The 20,554-nt window shown below is 43.4% G+C and overlaps 1 protein-coding gene across 2 annotated transcripts in view; it reads left to right on the top strand.

Moving 5' to 3' along the window:
• The window catches only part of ANOS1 (anosmin 1), a 356,611-nt gene that overhangs the window by 280,643 nt on the left and 55,414 nt on the right, over positions 1 to 20,554 (top strand). For both annotated transcript variants that reach the window (XM_075335484.1, XM_075335483.1), the window contains one exon: positions 12,250 to 12,338. In XM_075335484.1, coding sequence (XP_075191599.1) covers positions 12,250 to 12,338 — 89 coding nt within the window. The remainder of the gene's footprint in view (positions 1 to 12,249; positions 12,339 to 20,554) is intronic.

Here is a 20,554-nt window from a genome sequence, read left to right as displayed (position 1 = left end):
GACCACCAAAATCAGACAGTCTATCAGAGGACATATTCAGTTCCTTTTAAAGAGAACCTGACCATCCGATTAATCATGGGCATCAGGAATCTGACACTGGTAGTACCATTGCAGCCAGGTATTTATTACTCTGAAGCACTACATCCTTTCAGTGTAAACATATGTTGAAAAGCTGACCTGCGACTGAGCTGACTGGTCCAAGGCGAGCCCCCAACAGATTCTCCCCTCCCAGATGCTTTACTGACAAGTCTCTCCCTATTTAAGCATAGCACAGCAGCTTCATCCTCCCACAATCATTATGAGTGACAGGTCTCTCTCTTTGTAGACAGAAAATCCATCCTATAAAAACTTGATTTTAAATAGTGATGAGTGAGCGTGCTCTCCACAGCTCATTACTCGATCGAGCCTCGAGCATCTGAATTTGAAAATGCTTGAATTTCCCATTGACTTCAGTAATGATCAATACTTGAGTTGTGTCAGAGAAACCCGATGCTTGACTGAGTAACAAGCAGTGGCGGGCACACTCTCATCACTAATTCTAAACAGTGTCTGTTAAAAAATCCTACATTAAGGCCCGTTTCACACGTCAGTGAAAAACACAGACGTTTTTCACTGGCGTATAAAACACGCACGTGTCCCTGCGTGTGCCGAAAATCACAGCACACGTGGGTTGTCTAAGTGCAATCCGGGCTCCGTTCTCCGTGGCCTGTGATTGCACTTAGAGATTCACTCACCTGCACCCGCTCCCGCTGTCCATGGTGCTGATCGCTCCCGCGACGCAGCATCCGGCCGGCGGTGACCCCCGCAGCAGCTGCTTCCGGGTCGGCTGTGTCGCGCATAATGAATATGCGCGACAATAATGAGCCGGCACAGAAGGAGCAATCTGCACGGGCTGCAGAGGACATCGCTGGACGCCGGGTGAGTTAAAATGTTTATTATTTTAAATGCACGTTTTTTTCTGGCACGTGTTTCACGGACCATACCACTGCGTGGTCCGTGGAACATCAGTGATGCCAGAAAAAAATGGACATGTCTCCGTGCAGCAAACACGCACACGCGGGTACGCTGCACGGAGACACGTGCAGTGACAAATCACTGACGTGTGAGCAGACCCATTCATTATAATGGGTCTGCGTATGTCAGTGATTCTGGTACGTTTAAAAAAAAGCACAAACGTACCAGAATCACTGACGTGTGAAAGGGGCCTAAAAGAAATAGAGTACCTCAAATGTTGTGGGTGTGTTATGGCGTTGGGTACAGAGAGCAGAGTGCCTGCTTCTGCAGCTAGAGACATACAGTATATACAGTCATATGAAAAAGTTTGGGCACCCCTATTAATGTTAACCTTTTTTCTTTATAACAATTTGGGTTTTTGCAACAGCTATTTCAGTTTCATATATCTAATAACTGATGGACTGAGTAATATTTCTGGATTGAAATGAGGTTTATTGTACTAACAGAAAATCTGCAATCCGCATTTAAACAAAATTTGACCAGTGCAAAAGTATGGGCACCCTTATCAATTTCTTGATTTGAACACTCCTAACTACTTTTTACTGACTTACTAAAGCACTAAATTGGTTTTGTAACCTCATTGAACTTTGAACTTCATAGGCAGGTGTATCTAATCATGAGAAAAGGTATTTAAGGTGGCCACTTGCAAGTTGTTCTCCTATTTGAATCTCCTATGAAGAGTGACATCATGGGCTCCTCAAAACAACTCTCAAATGATCTGAAAACAAAGATTATTCAACATAGTTGTTCAGGGGAAGGATACAAAAAGTTGTCTCAGAGATTTAAACCGTCAGTTTCCACTGTGAGGAACATAGTAAGGAAATGGAAGAACACAGGTACAGTTCTTGTTAAGCCCAGAAGTGGCAGGCCAAGAAAAATATCAGAAAGGCAGAGAAGAATGGTGAGAACAGTCAAGGACAATCCACAGACCACCTACAAAGACCTGCCGCTTCATCTTGCTGCAGATGGTGTCAATGTGCATCGGTCAACAATAGAGCGCACTTTGCACAAGGAGAAGCTGTATGGGAGAGTGATGCGAAAGAAGCCGTTTCTGCAAGCACGCCACAAACAGAGTCACCTGAGGTATGCAAAAGCACATTTGGACAAGCCAGTTACATTTTGGAAGAAGGTCCTGTGGACTGATGAAACAAAGATTGAGTTGTTTGGTCATACAGAAAGGCATTATGCATGGAGGCAAAAAAACACGGCATTCCAAGAAAAGCACTTGCTACCCACAATAAAATTTGGTGGAGGTTCCATCATGCTTTGGGGCTGTGTGGCCAATGTCGGCACCGGGAATCTTGTTAAAGTTGAGGGTCGCATGGATTCAAGTCAGTATCAGCATATTCTTGACAATAATGTGCAAGAATCAGTGACGAAGTTAAAGTTACGCAGGGGATGGACATTTCATCAAGACAATGATCCAAAACACCGCTCCAAATCTACTCAGGCATTCATGCAGAGGAACAATTACAATGTTCTGGAATAGCCATCCCAGTCCCCAGAGCTGAATATCATTGAAAATCTGGGGGATGATTTGAAGCGTGCTGTCCATGCTCGGCGACCATCAAACTTAACTGAACTGGAATTCTTTTGTAAACAGAAATGGTCAAACATACCTTCATCCAGGATCCAGGAACTCATTAAAAGCTACAGGAAGCGACTAGAGGCTGTTATTTTTGCAAAAGGAGGATCTACAAAATATTAATGTTACTTTTATGTTGAGGTGCCCATACTTTTGCACTGGTCAAATTTTGTATAAATGCGGATTGCACATTTTCTGTTAGTACAATAAACCTCATTTCAGTCCAAAATATTACTCAGTCCATCAGTTATTAGATATATGAAACTGAAATAGCTGTTGCAAAAACCCAAATTGTTATAAAGAAAAAAGGTTAACATTAATAGGGGTGCCCAAACTTTTACATATGACTGTAGTCAGATGCTTAGTGTCTACTATAAACAAGTTCCTTTCAAGGCAGCTAAATAAGGGTCTAATCTTCATCAAATCCCCCTTTTCCTAAGAAATTTGCAGGAGATAACACCGTTTTAAATTAAAACTACAGCAACCAGAAAAGTAAGTGACATATAGCTGGAATCTGAGTCTCTGCCCCTGCATCATGCTGTTTTTAGGTGGGATAGTAAAACCTGGTGAAAGATTCCTTTTAAAGCTTTGTTCCCATGATGAGTTTTAGGTTAATTTTTGATGTTGCAGAATTGAATTTCAGCAGCAATTTTTTTCACGTGTTTTTGTATTATTTTTTTTTTTTACGTGTTTTTATCACTATTTTTGTCTCTTGTTGATATGTTATATTTTAATCTCTTCACGACCTATGATTTATATTTACGTCATATGTCCTGTCCCTTTGATGATGGCTCACACACCGAGCCCACATCTTTTGATGCACATGTTGGCTGATTTAATAAGCCGTCATGTGTCTTTAACAGCTGCAGGTGATTCGGAAATCCTCTTGTGGTTGTTAACCAGTTAAATTCTGCTGTCAATCTCCTACAGTGGGATTTAACATACGCCGGCGGGGGTGCACTTTTTTTATCTCTCCCATTGGTGGCCCCTTGATATTATTGCGAGATGTCAATGGGTTGTCATCACAGTCAGGGGTCAGCTGATAACCCCTGTGTCTGTCATTATGATTCTTCTATGAACGCCGGCTGTGAACATTCATAGGAGACATGATTTGTGTTAGACCTCTTTCACACGTCCGTGTCTCCGGTACGTGTTTGGTCAGTTTTCTCACGTACCGAAGACACGGGCACACATAGACCCATTAAAATCAATGGGTCTGCACTCACGTGCGTGTTCTGCCATGGACCATGTGTACGTGTGGAGCATATGTGTGTCTGTGTGCTCCACACGTCAACATGTCCGTTTTTCTCCGGCATCACGGGTGTCACACGGAACGCAAATGGACCACATGGATGTGTTCCATGTGACACGTGCTGGAGAAAACACACGTGTTTGAGAAAATAAAAAAAAAAACATTACTCACCTTCTCCAGCCCTGCTGTCTCTGCCGCTGCTGTCACTTGCTTCCGACCGCCGCTCATTATGCTTATTGAATATTTACTTCACTGCAGCAGAAGCTGCAGCGGCGGGGAGTCGGCAGGACCGGAGACCGAAGATCAGCACTATGGAAAGCAACGCCAGGGACAGGTGAGCAGAGAGTTCCCGTTCTCCGTGTGTTATCATGGATAACACACGGAGAACACACGTAGGCCATAAACACAGCACACGGAGGGCGAAACGCACCTCTGACACGTCCGTGAAAAACGTGGTTTTTCACGAACATGTGAAAGAGGCCTTATTCAGGGCAGTGCTGATGCATTGCTACTCTGTATAACACAGGCGATCAGATGTTCACAGCTTTAGTCCACTAAAGGGACTAGTAAAAACAGAAAAAAGTAAAAAAAAGTTTACAAAAATCTAAAAAAAATAAAAGAAACACACAAGTTAAAATCACTCCCTCTTGTCTCATTGAAAATAAAACAAAAAAATAATCCAATTGATAAACAGTATAGCATAAAAAAAAAACAGAATTATGTTTTTTTTGGCCACTGAGACATTGCAATCAAATACAAGAACAGGTGAACAAAACATTATATGTAGCTAAAAAATATATTGGTAAAAACATCAGCTCAGGGTGTAAAAAATGAGCCATCACGAGCCTCAGATCACGAAAACCTTATGGTTCTCAGAAAATGACGCCAAAAGCACTTTTTTTTTTTTTTTTTTACAAACTTCTGAATTTTTTTGTATTACTTGAATATAGCAAAAAAGCATACATTTTGGTATCTGCGTACTCATACTAACCTGGAGAATCATAGTGCCATAGTCATAATAATAATATTGCATATAGTGAATATGGTAAACAACCCCCCCCAAAAAAAACAAATGAGGAATTGCTCTTTTTTTGCAATTTCACCGCATTTGGATTTTTTTTCCTGAGTTCCAAGACAATATAATGAAATGATGTCATTTAAACGTTAACTCATCATCATGCAAAATAACAGCCCTCACAAGTCTATATGGTCCGAAAAATAAAAAGTCATGGCTCTTTAAAAAATTAAAGCACAAAAATGGAAAATGGCCATGGAGTGAAGGGGTTTCATTAAAGGGGTGTTACACGCAGCGATATCGCTAGTGATATCGCTGGCGTAAGCACCCGCCCCCATCGTTTGTGTGTAACGGGCAAATCGCTGCCCGTGGTGCACAAAATCGTTAGGAGCCGTCACACGAGACTCACCTGCCTAGCGACGACACTGTTGCCAGTGAACCGCCTCCTTTCTAAGGGGGCGGTTGTGCGGCGTCACAGTGATGTCACTAAGCGGCCGCCCAATAGAAACGGAGGGGCGGAGATGAGCGGCTGTAACATCCCGCCCACCTCCTTCCTTCCTCATTGCCGGCGGCCGCAGGTAAGCTACAGTTCGTCGTTCCCGAGGTGTCACACGGAGCGATGTGTGCTGCCCCGGGAACGACGAACAACCTGTGTCCTCTACAATCAACGATTTTTTAAAAAGGAACGACGTGTCAACGATGGATGATAAGGTGAGTATTTTCCATTGTTAATGGTCGTTCCTTGCTGTCACACGCAACGACAACGCTAACGATGCCGGATGTACGTCACGGAATCCGTGATCCAGGCGATATATAGTTAGATACGCCGCTGCGTGTAATGCCGGCTTAAGTTGATTTATTTTTGATGGTTTATGGTATTTGACTTTGTTAAAACTTTTTGTGAATATTATACACATTTCTGGTGCGTTTCTGCGGTAGAAATGCACTAAATACGCACTATTTCCATGTCTAATGCAAGTCTATGGGGAAAATATTCTCATAAAACTCAGCATACCTGCAAGAGACAGTGACATATTGTGAATTTTTAATGTGTACAGCAGGTCAGTTTACGCAGAGTTAAAAAGATGAGTAGTGGGCATGAGATTTCTGTAAATCCCATCCAGTCTGCTGGAACTGTAAGATGTAGTGTTTTTGACACAGCAAAAACAGTGTCAAAAAGTCACCAAAAATTAATTGTGGGCTCACAGTCAAAAAGTATTCCAATGTTTAGTCACAAAATTATATACTGTGAGTGTATATATATATATAATAAAAAAATTTCAGAGCAGCACCGTGAAATTGGAGAAAGGTCAGTTCCTGACCGAAACGTCCTGTGATATGAATATACTGTGTAGATATATATATATATATATATATATACATATGTATATATACATGCTTACATACATACAAATGGAATAATTTATAATAATGATAATAATATTGTATGTATGTGTGTGTATATATATATATATATATATATATGTATATATATATAGAATAATATATATTCCATAAAATAATAATAAAAATAATAACAATACCACCACTGCTACTACAAATACTACTACTACTAATAATAACAATAATAATATAGTATATTATAGTATACCCATCTCTTCCAACAAGCCTACAACCTACAATAGCTCTCAGTCCAGTAGACTACTGCGCAGCCAGCTCTGTCCTCACCTATTGTACCATCACCCATTCCCTGTAGATTGTGAGCCCTTGCGGGCAGGGTCCTCTCTCCTCCTATACCAGTCTGTTATGTACTGTTAATAATTGTTGTACGTATACCCTTTCACTTGTAAAGCGCCATGGAATAAATGGCGCTATAATAGTAAATAATGATAATAAAAAATAATATATATATATATATATATATATATATATATATATATATATGGATCTAGAATTTATTTTATTTCTATTTGCATTTTATTTATATTTATATTATGAATTGTTAGTAGACTATTCTTCTGGGATGAATAATGATAACTATTGGAAACACTGTCTGAGTAGAAGAAATATTATAGTGTGCAGTGCTTAACCTCTGATTTTTGCCATTTCTAGCCTATTACAGAGCTGTAATGCTTAATATGCTTATACTATAGTCCTGGGACCACATGTCTTATATACATTTATTCCCAATATGTGTTTTATGTGTTGGAATCATATAAGGAAAAGTGTACAGGTAGATGAATCCTCGAGGCCACCCAGCCGGCCTCGGCATGTGCATGCACTGAGAATTACTCAGCCTGTTCTGCGCTGCCCTCCTAACCATCTGCGTACTCAGACTGTCAGGACTGTCTGATCAGACAAGATGAACATCCTTAAGTCCTTTATATGTTCACATATGGAATCAACCTGTGAATGCTTCAAAGATGTATTAAATTACTAACAATTTTTATCAATCTCTTTATAGATTCATGATTGATTTACATTCAGGATTAATTTAAATCAAAGTACAAAGTCGTTGATGAATATTTAACATCACGTGACAATAAAATGTACAGCTTGACAGTAAATTTTCTGCCTTTGTGCACTTTTTTTTTTTAACCAGGAAGGCATGTGATGAAAGCCTGTGATTGACCTTACTATGTCTAGAGCATTTTATTTTTCATTAAAAATTACATTCAAAAGTGGCAAAAATGCAGGTCATATTAAATGCTCTTGGTACACTCCTAGTGCTCGTTTACTTGAACAAATGGAACATCCTGCAATGACATAAAGGCTTGCTATAAATCTGTTTGTTGCTATATGGTGCATCTGTATGCAACTTTTCTGGTTAATACAAGTGCATCTCAATAAATTAGAATATCATCAAAAAGTTAATTTATTTCAATAATTCAATACAAAAAGGGAAATGTATATATTATATAGAGTCATTACACACAGAGGGATCTATTTCAAGGGTTTATTTCTGTTAATGTTGAAGATTATGGCCTACAGCCAATGAAAACCCAAAAATCATTATCACAGAAAACTAGAAAAATTACAGCAAAACACCTGCAAAGGCTTCCTAAGCATTTAAAATGGTCCGTTAGTCTGGTTCAGTAGGCTACACAATCTTGGGGAATATTGCCAACTTGATAGAAAGCAGTCATTGACACACTCCAAAAGGCAGGTTGCCATAAAAGGTCATTGCTAAAGAAGCTGGCTGTTCAAATTTGAGTGGAAGAAAAAAGTGTGGTAGAAGAAGGTGCACAAGCAACTGAGATAACCGTAGCCTTGATATGATTGTTAAGTAAAGGCCATTCAAAAATGTGGGGAGATTCAAAAGGAGTGGAATGCTGCTGAAGTAAGTACTTCAAGAGCTACCACACACAGACGTATACAGGGCATGGGCTACAACTGTCGCATTCCTTGTGTCAAGCCACTCATGACCAATAGACAACATCAGAAGTGTCTTACCTGGGCCAAGGAGAATAAGATCTTGACTGTTGCTCAGTGGTCCAAGGTGTTGTTTTCAGATGAATCAAGGTCTCAGAGTCTGGAGGAAGAGTGGAGAGGCCACAATTCAAGCTGCTTGAAGTCTAGTGTGAAGTTTCCACAATCAGTGATGGTCTGGGGAGCCATGTCATCTGCTGGTGTAGGTCCATTGTGTTTTATGAAGACCAAAGTCAGTACAGTTGGTACTTCATGCTTCCCTCTGCCAACAAACTTTTTGAAGATGGAAATTTAATTTTCCAGCACGACTTGGCACCTGTCCATACTACCAAAAGTATCAAAACCTGGTTAATAACCACAGTATCACTGTGCTTGATTGGCCAGAAAACTCACTTGACCTAAACCCCATAGAGAATCTTTGGGTTATGGTCAAGAGGAAGATGAGAGACACCAGACCCAAAAATGCAGACAAGCTGAGGGCTGCTATAAAAGCAACCTGGGCTTCCATAACACCTCAGCAGTAACACAGGCTGATCGCCTCCATGCCACACCACATTGATGCAGTAATTCATGCAAAAGGAACCCCGGCTAAATATTTCAGTAGGCCAAAATATTTCATATTTTCAGTAGGCCAACATTTCTGAGTTTAAAATTCTTTTTTCAGTTGGTCTTATATAATATTCTAATTTTCTGAGATACTGACTTTTGGGCTTTCATTGGCTGTAAGCCATAATTATCAACATTAACAGAAATAAACACTTGAAATAGATCACTCTGTAACGACTTTGTAATTTATGTGTTTCCCTTTTTGTATTGAATTACTGAAATAAATTAACTTTTTGATGATATTCTAATTTATTGAGATGCACTTGTATTTTATACCTTGCATTGCTTTATTATTTAAGAAAATTAGATATAAGTATATCCTTGATAATTTTCTGTTTTTGATTTAGCTTTATAAGTGTTATTCCTAAAAGCAATAACAATATAACAATAGTTGTTATTTCTGTTTTAAGATGTTTTAGTTTAAAGTTTGTAATTGTTATTGAAGGTATAGAAAACTTGACAAAACTAGTTTGATGGAATTCAGCAGAATCCATAATTTACGATTTTGTTATGCCTAATTTACATATCCTTTTTAGGTAATTAACTACGCAGTCCCCCTATTCTTTTGTGATTGTAATAAACTGGTGTGTGGGCATCCGTGATTCAGATAAGCCTGGTACACTGACAGATACTGTCTGTGTGTTCTTGTCTCCGAAGCATCACTATTAATTGGACCAACATTAGCAGATATGGAGATCCCTGGTATCTCAACCCAAATTAGCTCTCCAAGGAGAGGGGTTTCCATGACACAACCCTATTTTGGAAGTAGTTCAGAAAAGACTATTCTTCGTTCTACTGCAACCATAATATGCTCTGGACTATATTATGGCCCCGAAGACTTTTATAGCTGCCATATTACTACTTTGTACATCACAATAAGGGCACAAATAATAGCAGAACCCCACAAAGGGTGAAATTCCTTTGTTATACTGATCTTTAGAAAGATTATCATAGCGTTAGGGATCAGACTTTGCAATCCCACCATGACCTGTTGTTATTGATTGCAGTCATCCAGATGATGAAATGTACTAGGGCACCAAAGAGCACATATGATATATCACTAAATATTGTCAGATGAGTAATGAGGACTGGGGACACCTGGTTTGCCAGGAAGTTAAAGGGTCATAGGTCTTAGATTCCTGATTTTTGTGCTGTTTTGACACATGTTTGCTCTGTGATTGCAGTATGTTTTTAGAGTTTGCCTTTTGTTTAGAGATATAAAGAAAAAAACATTGGAAATCTACATTCACAACATTTCCTTGTAGTACTCATAGTATTACTAATGGAAATCATCTCTGATAGAACAGAGAATCCTTAGGAAATTCATGAGAGGCTGCCACCCCCAAAATACAAATTAAGCTAAATACATGGTCATAAAAAGGACCTAACTCATATAAGAAGCAGCTGCTATGTAGCAATTGTTGCCTTTATAGTTCATAAAAAAGTAATTAAATAAATAAACAAATAAGTGTTCTTCAAATTTGAGTGCACAGTGCACTGTTCTACCATCCGCATGTTGATTGACAGTGCTCCCTTGCTCAGCACAAGCATTACCTGAACAGATACCATCGGCATGCATGCACACACTGACCGTAAAGACATCACATGTACAGTATGCGTACAGACATCTGTTCTTTTTGCTGCGGTCACTCAGTACTTTTCCGGATGTATTACCTTAGGAAGTGGTCACAGCAGAGAGGTCTGTGTGTGCCCATGGCTCATGTACTGTTATTATGTTCGAGAACAGTGGTGGTTTATGTTCAGTCACTGAATGCTTCGCCATGCCATGGGTCACAAAACACCCTAATTTCGCATATTGAATAAATGTTGGGTACATACATGATGGCCGGAAACTTGAGCATGGTGCTTGAGCACCTGTGATACTTGATCGCGTACCGAGCATGCTCGAGCACCCCAATGCTCATTCGAGTATCGAGCAATGCCAAGCATACTTGCTCATCACTAATGTCCATAAATTTAATGATTTAATGATGTGTACTAAGGAAAAATGACAGAGAAAATGTATTGAACACGCTTACTGAAATATATTTAATACTTCCTATAAAAACCATTATTGGTAATGACAGCTTCAAGACACCTCCTGTATGGAGAAACTAGTCGTATGCATTGCTCAGGTGGGATTTTAGCCCATTTTTCCAAACAAACAATTTTCAAATCCTGAAGGTTCCTTGGGTTCCTTCTATGAACTCTGAGATTTAGTTCCTTTCATAAATTTTCTATTGAAATCAGGTCAGGTTATTGGCTGGGCCTCTCTAGCAGCTTTATTTTCTTTCTCTAAAACAAGTCTTGCTGAAAGGCCACCTTCACTTCATCTTCCTTATTCTGGTTAATGGTAGCAGATTTTTAGCAAGAATGTCTCGGTATATTTGTCCATTCATCCTTCCTTCAGGAAGTTTGCCAGTGCCGTATCCTGAAAAACAGCCCCACAACATGATGTTCCCACCTCCAAACTTCACTGTTTATATGGTGTTTTTGGGGTCATTTCCAGTGCCTTTTGGCCTCTAAACATGAGATCAATTTTGGTCCCATCTGACCTGACTATATTCTTCCAGTATTGCACAGGCTTATCTAAATATTGTTGAGCAAACTTTAAACTTGCTTAAACATGTACTTTTTTTTCTTTAGCAATGGAGTCTTGCATTGTGAGAGTGCATACAGGTGAATTAAGTGTTTTATTTTCTTGGAAACCATTGTACCTGCTGATTCTAGCCCCAACAGTGTTACCCATTGTGAGATGTTTCTTCTATGGCACCTTGGTAATGAGACACCTTTTTATAGGGCATCAATTGACCCAGCTGATAATATTTTTCTTCAAGTTGTAGGATTGCTTTCTGGAGTCATGACTTTCCATGGTTTTTTGCACCTCTCTTTCTTCATGTGTTCAATACCTTTTCCCAATGTCCTTTTTCATTATTACACATAATTTAAGGTATGAACATCCAAGATTTGATTTCTTTGCCTGTGTGGATTGTTGGATTGGATTTTTCACCAACATCTGATGAGAAATTCATGTCAACAGCATCTTTAGTAAATATATTTACTTAGAAAACTTGTGACGTGTTCAATATTTATTTCATCCGCTGTATGTGTATGCATATACAGTATGTGTAGGATTTATTTCCAATATGTCATTGCAGAAGAATCAATTGCTAGCTTGAACTGGGATTTTTTTTTTACTTAGCATCATACTCTGTATAGAAAGCAATTAAAATGAAATTATTGGGCTGAAATAGCACATTAGAAATAAAAAAATAAATTATTTTCTTAGAGATTTTTAAATCTGCTGAATGATTTTCCGTAGGTCATATATCAATAGATCAATACATAGTACTTAGTATGTTAATTACTATTTCTTTTTTGATTCAGATCCTCTCTTGGGACTTTATCATGTACAATGGATTCCTGAATCTTGTGCACACAATGATACCAAAGGTCCCGAGAAAGCTGTAACTCAAGTAAGTTATGATTAACGACATTGTAGCCGTAATACAGACTGTTAGTAAGGATGAGTTAATGAGAACCAGTGATCCAGCTTTAGACAATAAATGGGTTTTCTGTTTAAGATCATGCCTGGTTCTATGCCCTATTGTAATATGTGGAGTCAAGTGTTCTTGGGAAACTAGTCATGACTATTGTGATCCGGTCTCGGATTAGCACAATCACTATGAATGTAGGGAATTATGATGGACTCATACTGTAGACCCATTCAAAACCAGCTGGAAAGAAATCATTCTTATAACTTTAATCCAGTGAATTGGTCCTAATTCACTTCCCTTATATCATGTAACAGGGCTCCAACCCAAAGCCTCAATGTAATGCTAATTCTGTAAAGGCTCACATTGTGCATAGAAGGTGATTGCATTGAATTAGTTCTATGACTCTGTGCTCGTACATTTTGATATTTCCAGCCACTGAATTATTTACTATTGTCAGGTGGCTACATTAGCAAGCATTAAACTGCTGGTTGTGAATAGCACTCCCTTATTTATATAGTATTTTGCAGAGGCGTTGTTGGTGTATCCTAAGCTTTCCTTTTATGCTGGATCTAAAACCCTGCTTGTTTTGCTTGGGTGAACATGCACATTCATTCTGTGCTGTACCAGCTATTATCACGTCATGGGAATTCTGCTTTCTGTAGGAAGTAAGTCGCTTTGATGCCGAGCAGCCCAGGTGATTCATACTATATCGCTGCAGAAGTCAGCCCTTTCAGAACATTTTAGTAGTCGCCCACACTGTAAACAGGTCTGCTCACTTTACTGTATAGTACTATAGCTTAATATAGCTTGTAAAATAAATACGATTCAGACAGTCAATCTGGTGGAAATGGACTGGAGGTAATGAAATCCTAAGTAGAGATGAGCGAACCGGTCCCGGTTCGGCTCGAGGCGGTTCGCCGAACGGGGGGTCTGGCTCGAGTTCGGCTCGTCGAACGTTCGACGAACCGAACTCGAGCCCATAGGAAACAATGGCAGGCAATCACAAACACAGTAAAACACCTAGAAAACACCCTGAAAGGTGTCCAAAAGGTGACAAACAACTCACAACATAACACAAACACATGGGAAAGTGACAAGGACATATACTCATGTGAAAACAAAACAGCTGGACAAGGAAAAAGAGGGAGACACACAGATATATGAGTATATGCAAAGAAACATCGATTCCATTATTGTGCAACTTGAGCCCTGCTCATTTTAGGCTTCCAATCTGGATAAATTGCCTGAGCTCGCCACGTACGCCTTGAGGATCTTGTCGTGTCCTGCAGCCAGCGTTCTCTCGGAACCTGTCTTCAGTGCTGCTGGGGGTCTGCTGGCAGATAAGCACACGTGTCTGTCCACTGACAATGTGGACCTGGCTCTCAGAGGACTTTTCTTCCCCTGGGTCAGCCAGGGGAGGCGAAAGGCACGCGTATTTTTGAGAGTGCTTCATGCAAAGCATCTTTTTCTTTGTCAAAAGGGGGGCTCAACCGATGCCAGTCAAGTGGGGTGTGTGTGGCCCAGTTAGTGGCAACGAGGGAGACTGTGGTTGGAGTCCCCTCGCTGTGTCTCTAAAAGAACCAAGATGAACAAGTCATGGCTCTCAGAGGACTTTTCTTCCCCTGGGTCAGCCAGGGGACGGGAAAGGCACGCGTATTTTTGAGAGTGCTTCATGCAAAGCATCTTTTTCTTTTTCAAAAGGGGGCTCAACCGATGCCAGTCAAGTGGGGTGTGTGTGGCCCAGTTAGTGGCAACGAGGGAGACTGTGGTTGGAGTCCCCTCGCTGTGTCTCTAAAAGAACCAAGATGAACAAGTCATGGCTCTCAGAGGACTTTTCTTCCCCTGGGTCAGCCAGGGGACGGGAAAGGCACGCGTATTTTTGAGAGTGCTTCATGCAAAGCATCTTTTTCTTTTTCAAAAGGGGGCTCAACCGATGCCAGTCAAGTGGGGTGTGTGTGGCCCAGTTAGTGGCAACGAGGGAGACTGTGGTTGGAGTCCCCTCGCTGTGTCTCTAAAAGAACCAAGATGAACAAGTCATGGCTCTCAGAGGACTTTTCTTCCCCTGGGTCAGCCAGGGGACGGGAAAGGCACGCGTATTTTTGAGAGTGCTTCATGCAAAGCATCTTTTTCTTTGTCAAAAGGGGGGGTCAACCGATGCCAGTCAAGTGGGGTGTGTGTGGCCCAGTTAGTGGCAACGAGGGAGACTGTGGTTGGAGTCCCCTCGCTGTGTCTCTAAAAGAACCAAGATGAACAAGTCATGGCTCTCAGAGGACTTTTCTTCCCCTGGGTCAGCCAGGGGACGGGAAAGGCACGCGTATTTTTGAGAGTGCTTCATGCAAAGCATCTTTTTCTTTTTCAAAAGGGGGCTCAACCGATGCCAGTCAAGTGGGGTGTGTGTGGCCCAGTTAGTGGCAACGAGGGAGACTGTGGTTGGAGTCCCCTCGCTGTGTCTCTAAAAGAACCAAGATGAACAAGTCATGGCTCTCAGAGGACTTTTCTTCCCCTGGGTCAGCCAGGGGACGGGAAAGGCACGCGTATTTTTGAGAGTGCTTCATGAAAAGCATCTTTTTCTTTGTCAAAAGGGGGGGTCAACCGATGCCAGTCAAGTGGGGTGTGTGTGGCCCAGTTAGTGGCAACGAGGGAGACTGTGGTTGGAGTCCCCTCGCTGTGTCTCTAAAAGAACCAAGATGAACAAGTCATGGCTCTCAGAGGACTTTTCTTCCCCTGGGTCAGCCAGGGGACGGGAAAGGCACGCGTATTTTTGAGAGTGCTTCATGCAAAGCATCTTTTTCTTTGTCAAAAGGGGGGGTCAACCGATGCCAGTCAAGTGGGGTGTGTGTGGCCCAGTTAGTGGCAACGAGGGAGACTGTGGTTGGAGTCCCCTCGCTGTGTCTCTAAAAGAACCAAGATGAACAAGTCATGGCTCTCAGAGGACTTTTCTTCCCCTGGGTCAGCCAGGGGACGGGAAAGGCACGCGTATTTTTGAGAGTGCTTCATGCAAAGCATCTTTTTCTTTTTCAAAAGGGGGCTCAACCGATGCCAGTCAAGTGGGGTGTGTGTGGCCCAGTTAGTGGCAACGAGGGAGACTGTGGTTGGAGTCCCCTCGCTGTGTCTCTAAAAGAACCAAGATGAACAAGTCATGGCTCTCAGAGGACTTTTCTTCCCCTGGGTCAGCCAGGGGACGGGAAAGGCACGCGTATTTTTGAGAGTGCTTCATGAAAAGCATCTTTTTCTTTGTCAAAAGGGGGGGTCAACCGATGCCAGTCAAGTGGGGTGTGTGTGGCCCAGTTAGTGGCAACGAGGGAGACTGTGGTTGGAGTCCCCTCGCTGTGTCTCTAAAAGAACCAAGATGAACAAGTCATGGCTCTCAGAGGACTTTTCTTCCCCTGGGTCAGCCAGGGGACGGGAAAGGCACGCGTATTTTTGAGAGTGCTTCATGAAAAGCATCTTTTTCTTTGTCAAAAGGGGGGGTCAACCGATGCCAGTCAAGTGGGGTGTGTGTGGCCCAGTTAGTGGCAACGAGGGAGACTGTGGTTGGAGTCCCCTCGCTGTGTCTCTAAAAGAACCAAGATGAACAAGTCATGGCTCTCAGAGGACTTTTCTTCCCCTGGGTCAGCCAGGGGACGGAAAAGGCACGCGTATTTTTGAGAGTGCTTCATGAAAAGCATCTTTTTCTTTGTCAAAAGGGGGGGTCAACCGATGCCAGTCAAGTGGGGTGTGTGTGGCCCAGTTAGTGGCAACGAGGGAGACTGTGGTTGGAGTCCCCTCGCTGTGTCTCTAAAAGAACCAAGATGAACAAGTCATGGCTCTCAGAGGACTTTTCTTCCCCTGGGTCAGCCAGGGGACGGGAAAGGCACGCGTATTTTTGAGAGTGCTTCATGAAAAGCATCTTTTTCTTTGTCAAAAGGGGGGGTCAACCGATGCCAGTCAAGTGGGGTGTGTGTGGCCCAGTTAGTGGCAACGAGGGAGACTGTGGTTGGAGTCCCCTCGCTGTGTCTCTAAAAGAACCAAGATGAACAAGTCATGGCTCTCAGAGGACTTTTCTTCCCCTGGGTCAGCCAGGGGACGGGAAAGGCACGCGTATTTTTGAGAGTGCTTCATGCAAAGCATCTTTTTCTTTGTCAAAAGGGGGGGTCAACCGATGCCAGTCAAGTGGGGTGTGTGTGGCCCAGTTAGTGGCAACGAGGGAGACTGTGGTTGGAGTCCCCTCGCTGTGTCTCTAAAAGAACCAAGATGAACAAGTCATGGCTCTCAGAGGACTTTTCTTCCCCTGGGTCAGCCAGGGGACGGGAAAGGCACGCGTATTTTTGAGAGTGCTTCATGCAAAGCATCTTTTTCTTTTTCAAAAGGGGGCTCAACCGATGCCAGTCAAGTGGGGTGTGTGTGGCCCAGTTAGTGGCAACGAGGGAGACTGTGGTTGGAGTCCCCTCGCTGTGTCTCTAAAAGAACCAAGATGAACAAGTCATGGCTCTCAGAGGACTTTTCTTCCCCTGGGTCAGCCAGGGGACGGGAAAGGCACGCGTATTTTTGAGAGTGCTTCATGAAAAGCATCTTTTTCTTTGTCAAAAGGGGGGGTCAACCGATGCCAGTCAAGTGGGGTGTGTGTGGCCCAGTTAGTGGCAACGAGGGAGACTGTGGTTGGAGTCCCCTCGCTGTGTCTCTAAAAGAACCAAGATGAACAAGTCATGGCTCTCAGAGGACTTTTCTTCCCCTGGGTCAGCCAGGGGACGGGAAAGGCACGCGTATTTTTGAGAGTGCTTCATGCAAAGCATCTTTTTCTTTGTCAAAAGGGGGGGTCAACCGATGCCAGTCAAGTGGGGTGTGTGTGGCCCAGTTAGTGGCAACGAGGGAGACTGTGGTTGGAGTCCCCTCGCTGTGTCTCTAAAAGAACCAAGATGAACAAGTCATGGCTCTCAGAGGACTTTTCTTCCCCTGGGTCAGCCAGGGGACGGGAAAGGCACGCGTATTTTTGAGAGTGCTTCATGCAAAGCATCTTTTTCTTTTTCAAAAGGGGGCTCAACCGATGCCAGTCAAGTGGGGTGTGTGTGGCCCAGTTAGTGGCAACGAGGGAGACTGTGGTTGGAGTCCCCTCGCTGTGTTTTACATGCTTTTAGAAGGGCATGAAATGGCTTGGAGGTTGACTTTCATCATATGCAAACTGTTGGCTACCAAAATGCTGCCTTTCCAACAACTGTGGTTATAGGCAATGAGGAACATACTGATGAAGATGAGACGCAGATACCCGATTGGGATGACAACTTAAATATTCGGTCAGGGCAAGAAGAAACTCGGTCTGAGGGGTAGGGGAGTGCAAACACAACAATTGATGATTAAGTTCTAGATCACACCTACTGTCAACCCACAGTCAGACACTCGAGGAGGTCAACAGAGGCGGTGGAGGAGGATGCAACCGACGTCGAAGTAACCTGGCGCCTTCCTGGACACAGTCGGAGCACTGGTAGCACGTCTACAACTGCATCCTCAGCCACCACTCTGCCTCTGAGCATTATTCGGGGTGGATCAACAGGTCGCATGGCCTCTAAGCCTTGCCTAGCCAGGTCCTTTTTTGACATAGAAAAAGATCGCCCAAATTATGTGATCTGTAAAATTTGTCATGGTTCTCTTAGTAGAGGTCAAAACCTCAGCAGTTTGACAACTTCTTCCATGAATCGTCACATGAATAAATATCATATGGCCCGATGGGAAGCTCACCGTGCTGCAATGCGGCCTAGCGGAGCGAACCATCCACCGCCTGCCCCTTCCAGTGCATCCGCGCGCTCGTCATCTTCTAGGACTGTGGGGACAGCTGTCACACCTGTTTTTCCACCCACAACTTCCACCACTGTAACCGCAACAGGCAGTTTGCTTGGTAGGTCGTCAGTTGGTTTGGAAGGGGAAACAAGTGAGTGTGTACAGCTCTCTCAGACATCGATAGCACCAACTTTGGATGAAGGCAACATCATGTCTCCGCCTGCACTTTCCTCACAAAGCTGCATTTTTCCAGGGACACCCGACTCAACACCGTCTACACACAGCAGCCAGATCTCTGTCCCTCAGATGTGTTCAAATAAAAGGCCACTTCCTGCGACCCATGACAAAGCGAAGAGGTTGACTCTATCCCTCTGTAAGCTGTTGACTACAGAAATGCTGCCTTTCCGCCTAGTGGACACACAGGATTTTAGAGACCTTATGTCTGTCGCTGTGCCCCAGTACCAGATGCCTAGTCGCCACTACTTCTCTAAGAAAGGTGTGCCCGCGCTACACCAGCATGTCGCACACAACATCACCGCTTCCTTGAGAAACTCTGTGTGTGAACGGGTGCATTTCACCACCGATACTTGGACCAGTAAGCATGGACAGGGACGTTACATGTCGCTGACTGGCCACTGGGTAACTATGGTGATAGATGGTGAAGGGTCTGCTGCACAAGTCTTGCCGTCCCCACGACTTGTGTGTCAATCCTCTGTCTGTCCAAGTTCCGCCACTGCTTCTGCATCCTCCACCTCATCTGGGTCCTCCACCTCCGCCCCAAGCCTGCCTGGTCAGGCCACCAGCGTTCTCACTGCGCAGAAGGAATCACGCACCCCTCATTACTATGCTGGTAGCAGAGCGCAACGGCATCAGGCGGTCTTTAGCTTGACATGTCTTTGAAATAGGAGTCACACAGCGACTGAGTTGTGGGCAGCTCTGGAGACTGATTTTGATAAATGGTTGTCTCCACTCAACCTGCAGCCTGGTAAGGCCGTGTGCGACAATGCTGCAAACCTGGGTGCGGCCCTTCGCCTGGGCAAGGTGACACACGTGCCTTGTATGGCTCACGTGTTTAACCTTGTTGTCCAGCAATTTTTAACACACTATCCCGGCCTAGATGGCCTTCTGACCAGGGCACGGAAACTGTCTGCAGTGCTCACTTCCGCCGTTCAACCGCCGCACCTGAGCGACTTGCATCGCTCCAGAAGTCTTTCGGCCTGCCGGTTCATCGCCTGAAATGCGATGTGGCGACACGCTGGAATTCAACTCTCCACATGTTACAGCGACTGTGGCAGCACCGGCGAGCCCTGGTGCAATACGTCATGATGTATAGCCTGGGCCAACGAGATGCAGAAGTGGGGCAGATCACCCTGATGGAGTGATCTCAGATCAAGGACCTATGCACCCTTCTGCACAGTTTCGACATGGCGACGAATATGTTTAGCGCTGACAATGCCATTATCAGCATGACGATTACAGTCATTTACATGCTGGAGCACACGCTAAACACTATTCGTAGTCAGGGGGTGGGACAACAGGAAGGGGAGGAACTACAGGAGGATTCATATGCGCAAGACACAACAACATCACCAAGGTCCAGACGTTCATCATCACCAACGCGGCAGGCATGGGACCATGGGGGACAGGGATCAACAAGGGCGCATGGTAGCAGGTGAGATGTTGAGGAAGGTGCAGGAGGACATGAAGATATGGAGGACGAACTGTCCATGGACATGGAAGACTCAGCAGATGAGGGGGACCTTGGTCAAATTTCAGTTGAAAGAGGTTGGGGGAGATGACAGAGGAAGAAAGAACGGTTAGCACCTCTATGCCACAAACACAGCGTGGACTTGGTGCGCATGGCTGCGCAAGACACATGAGTGCCTTCTTGTTGCACTACCTCCAACATGACCCTCGTATTGTCAAAATTAGAAGTGATGATGACTACTGGCTTGCCACACTATTAGATCCCCGGGACAAGTCCAAATTTTGTGACATAATTCCACCCATAGAAAGGGACGCACGTATGCAGGAGTATCAGCAGAAGCTGTTACTCGATCTTAGCTCGGCTTTTCCACCAAACAACCGTGCAGGTGAAGGGAGTGATTCTCCCAGTTGTAACTTGACAAACATGGGACGGCCTCGTCATCTTCAACAGTCTACCCGTACCAGTAGGACCGTATCTGGTGCTGGTAACAGCAATTTTATGGAATCTTTTCATAATTTTTTTAGACCCTCCTTTGCAAGGCCACCAGAGACAACAAGTCTGACACATAGTCAACGGATGGAGAGGATGATACAGGAGTATCTCCAAATGAACATCGATGCAATGACTTTGCAAATGGAGCCTTGCTCCTTTTGTGCTTCAAATCTAGAAAAATGTCAAGAGCTCTCCAGTTACGCCTCGAAGATTTTGTCGTGTCCAGCTGCCAGCGTTGTCTCTG

Source organism: Anomaloglossus baeobatrachus, chromosome 2 (genome assembly GCF_048569485.1).
Source record: "Anomaloglossus baeobatrachus isolate aAnoBae1 chromosome 2, aAnoBae1.hap1, whole genome shotgun sequence".
NCBI classification, from domain to species: domain Eukaryota; kingdom Metazoa; phylum Chordata; class Amphibia; order Anura; family Aromobatidae; genus Anomaloglossus; species Anomaloglossus baeobatrachus.
This window is presented reverse-complemented; position numbering and strand designations above follow the sequence as displayed.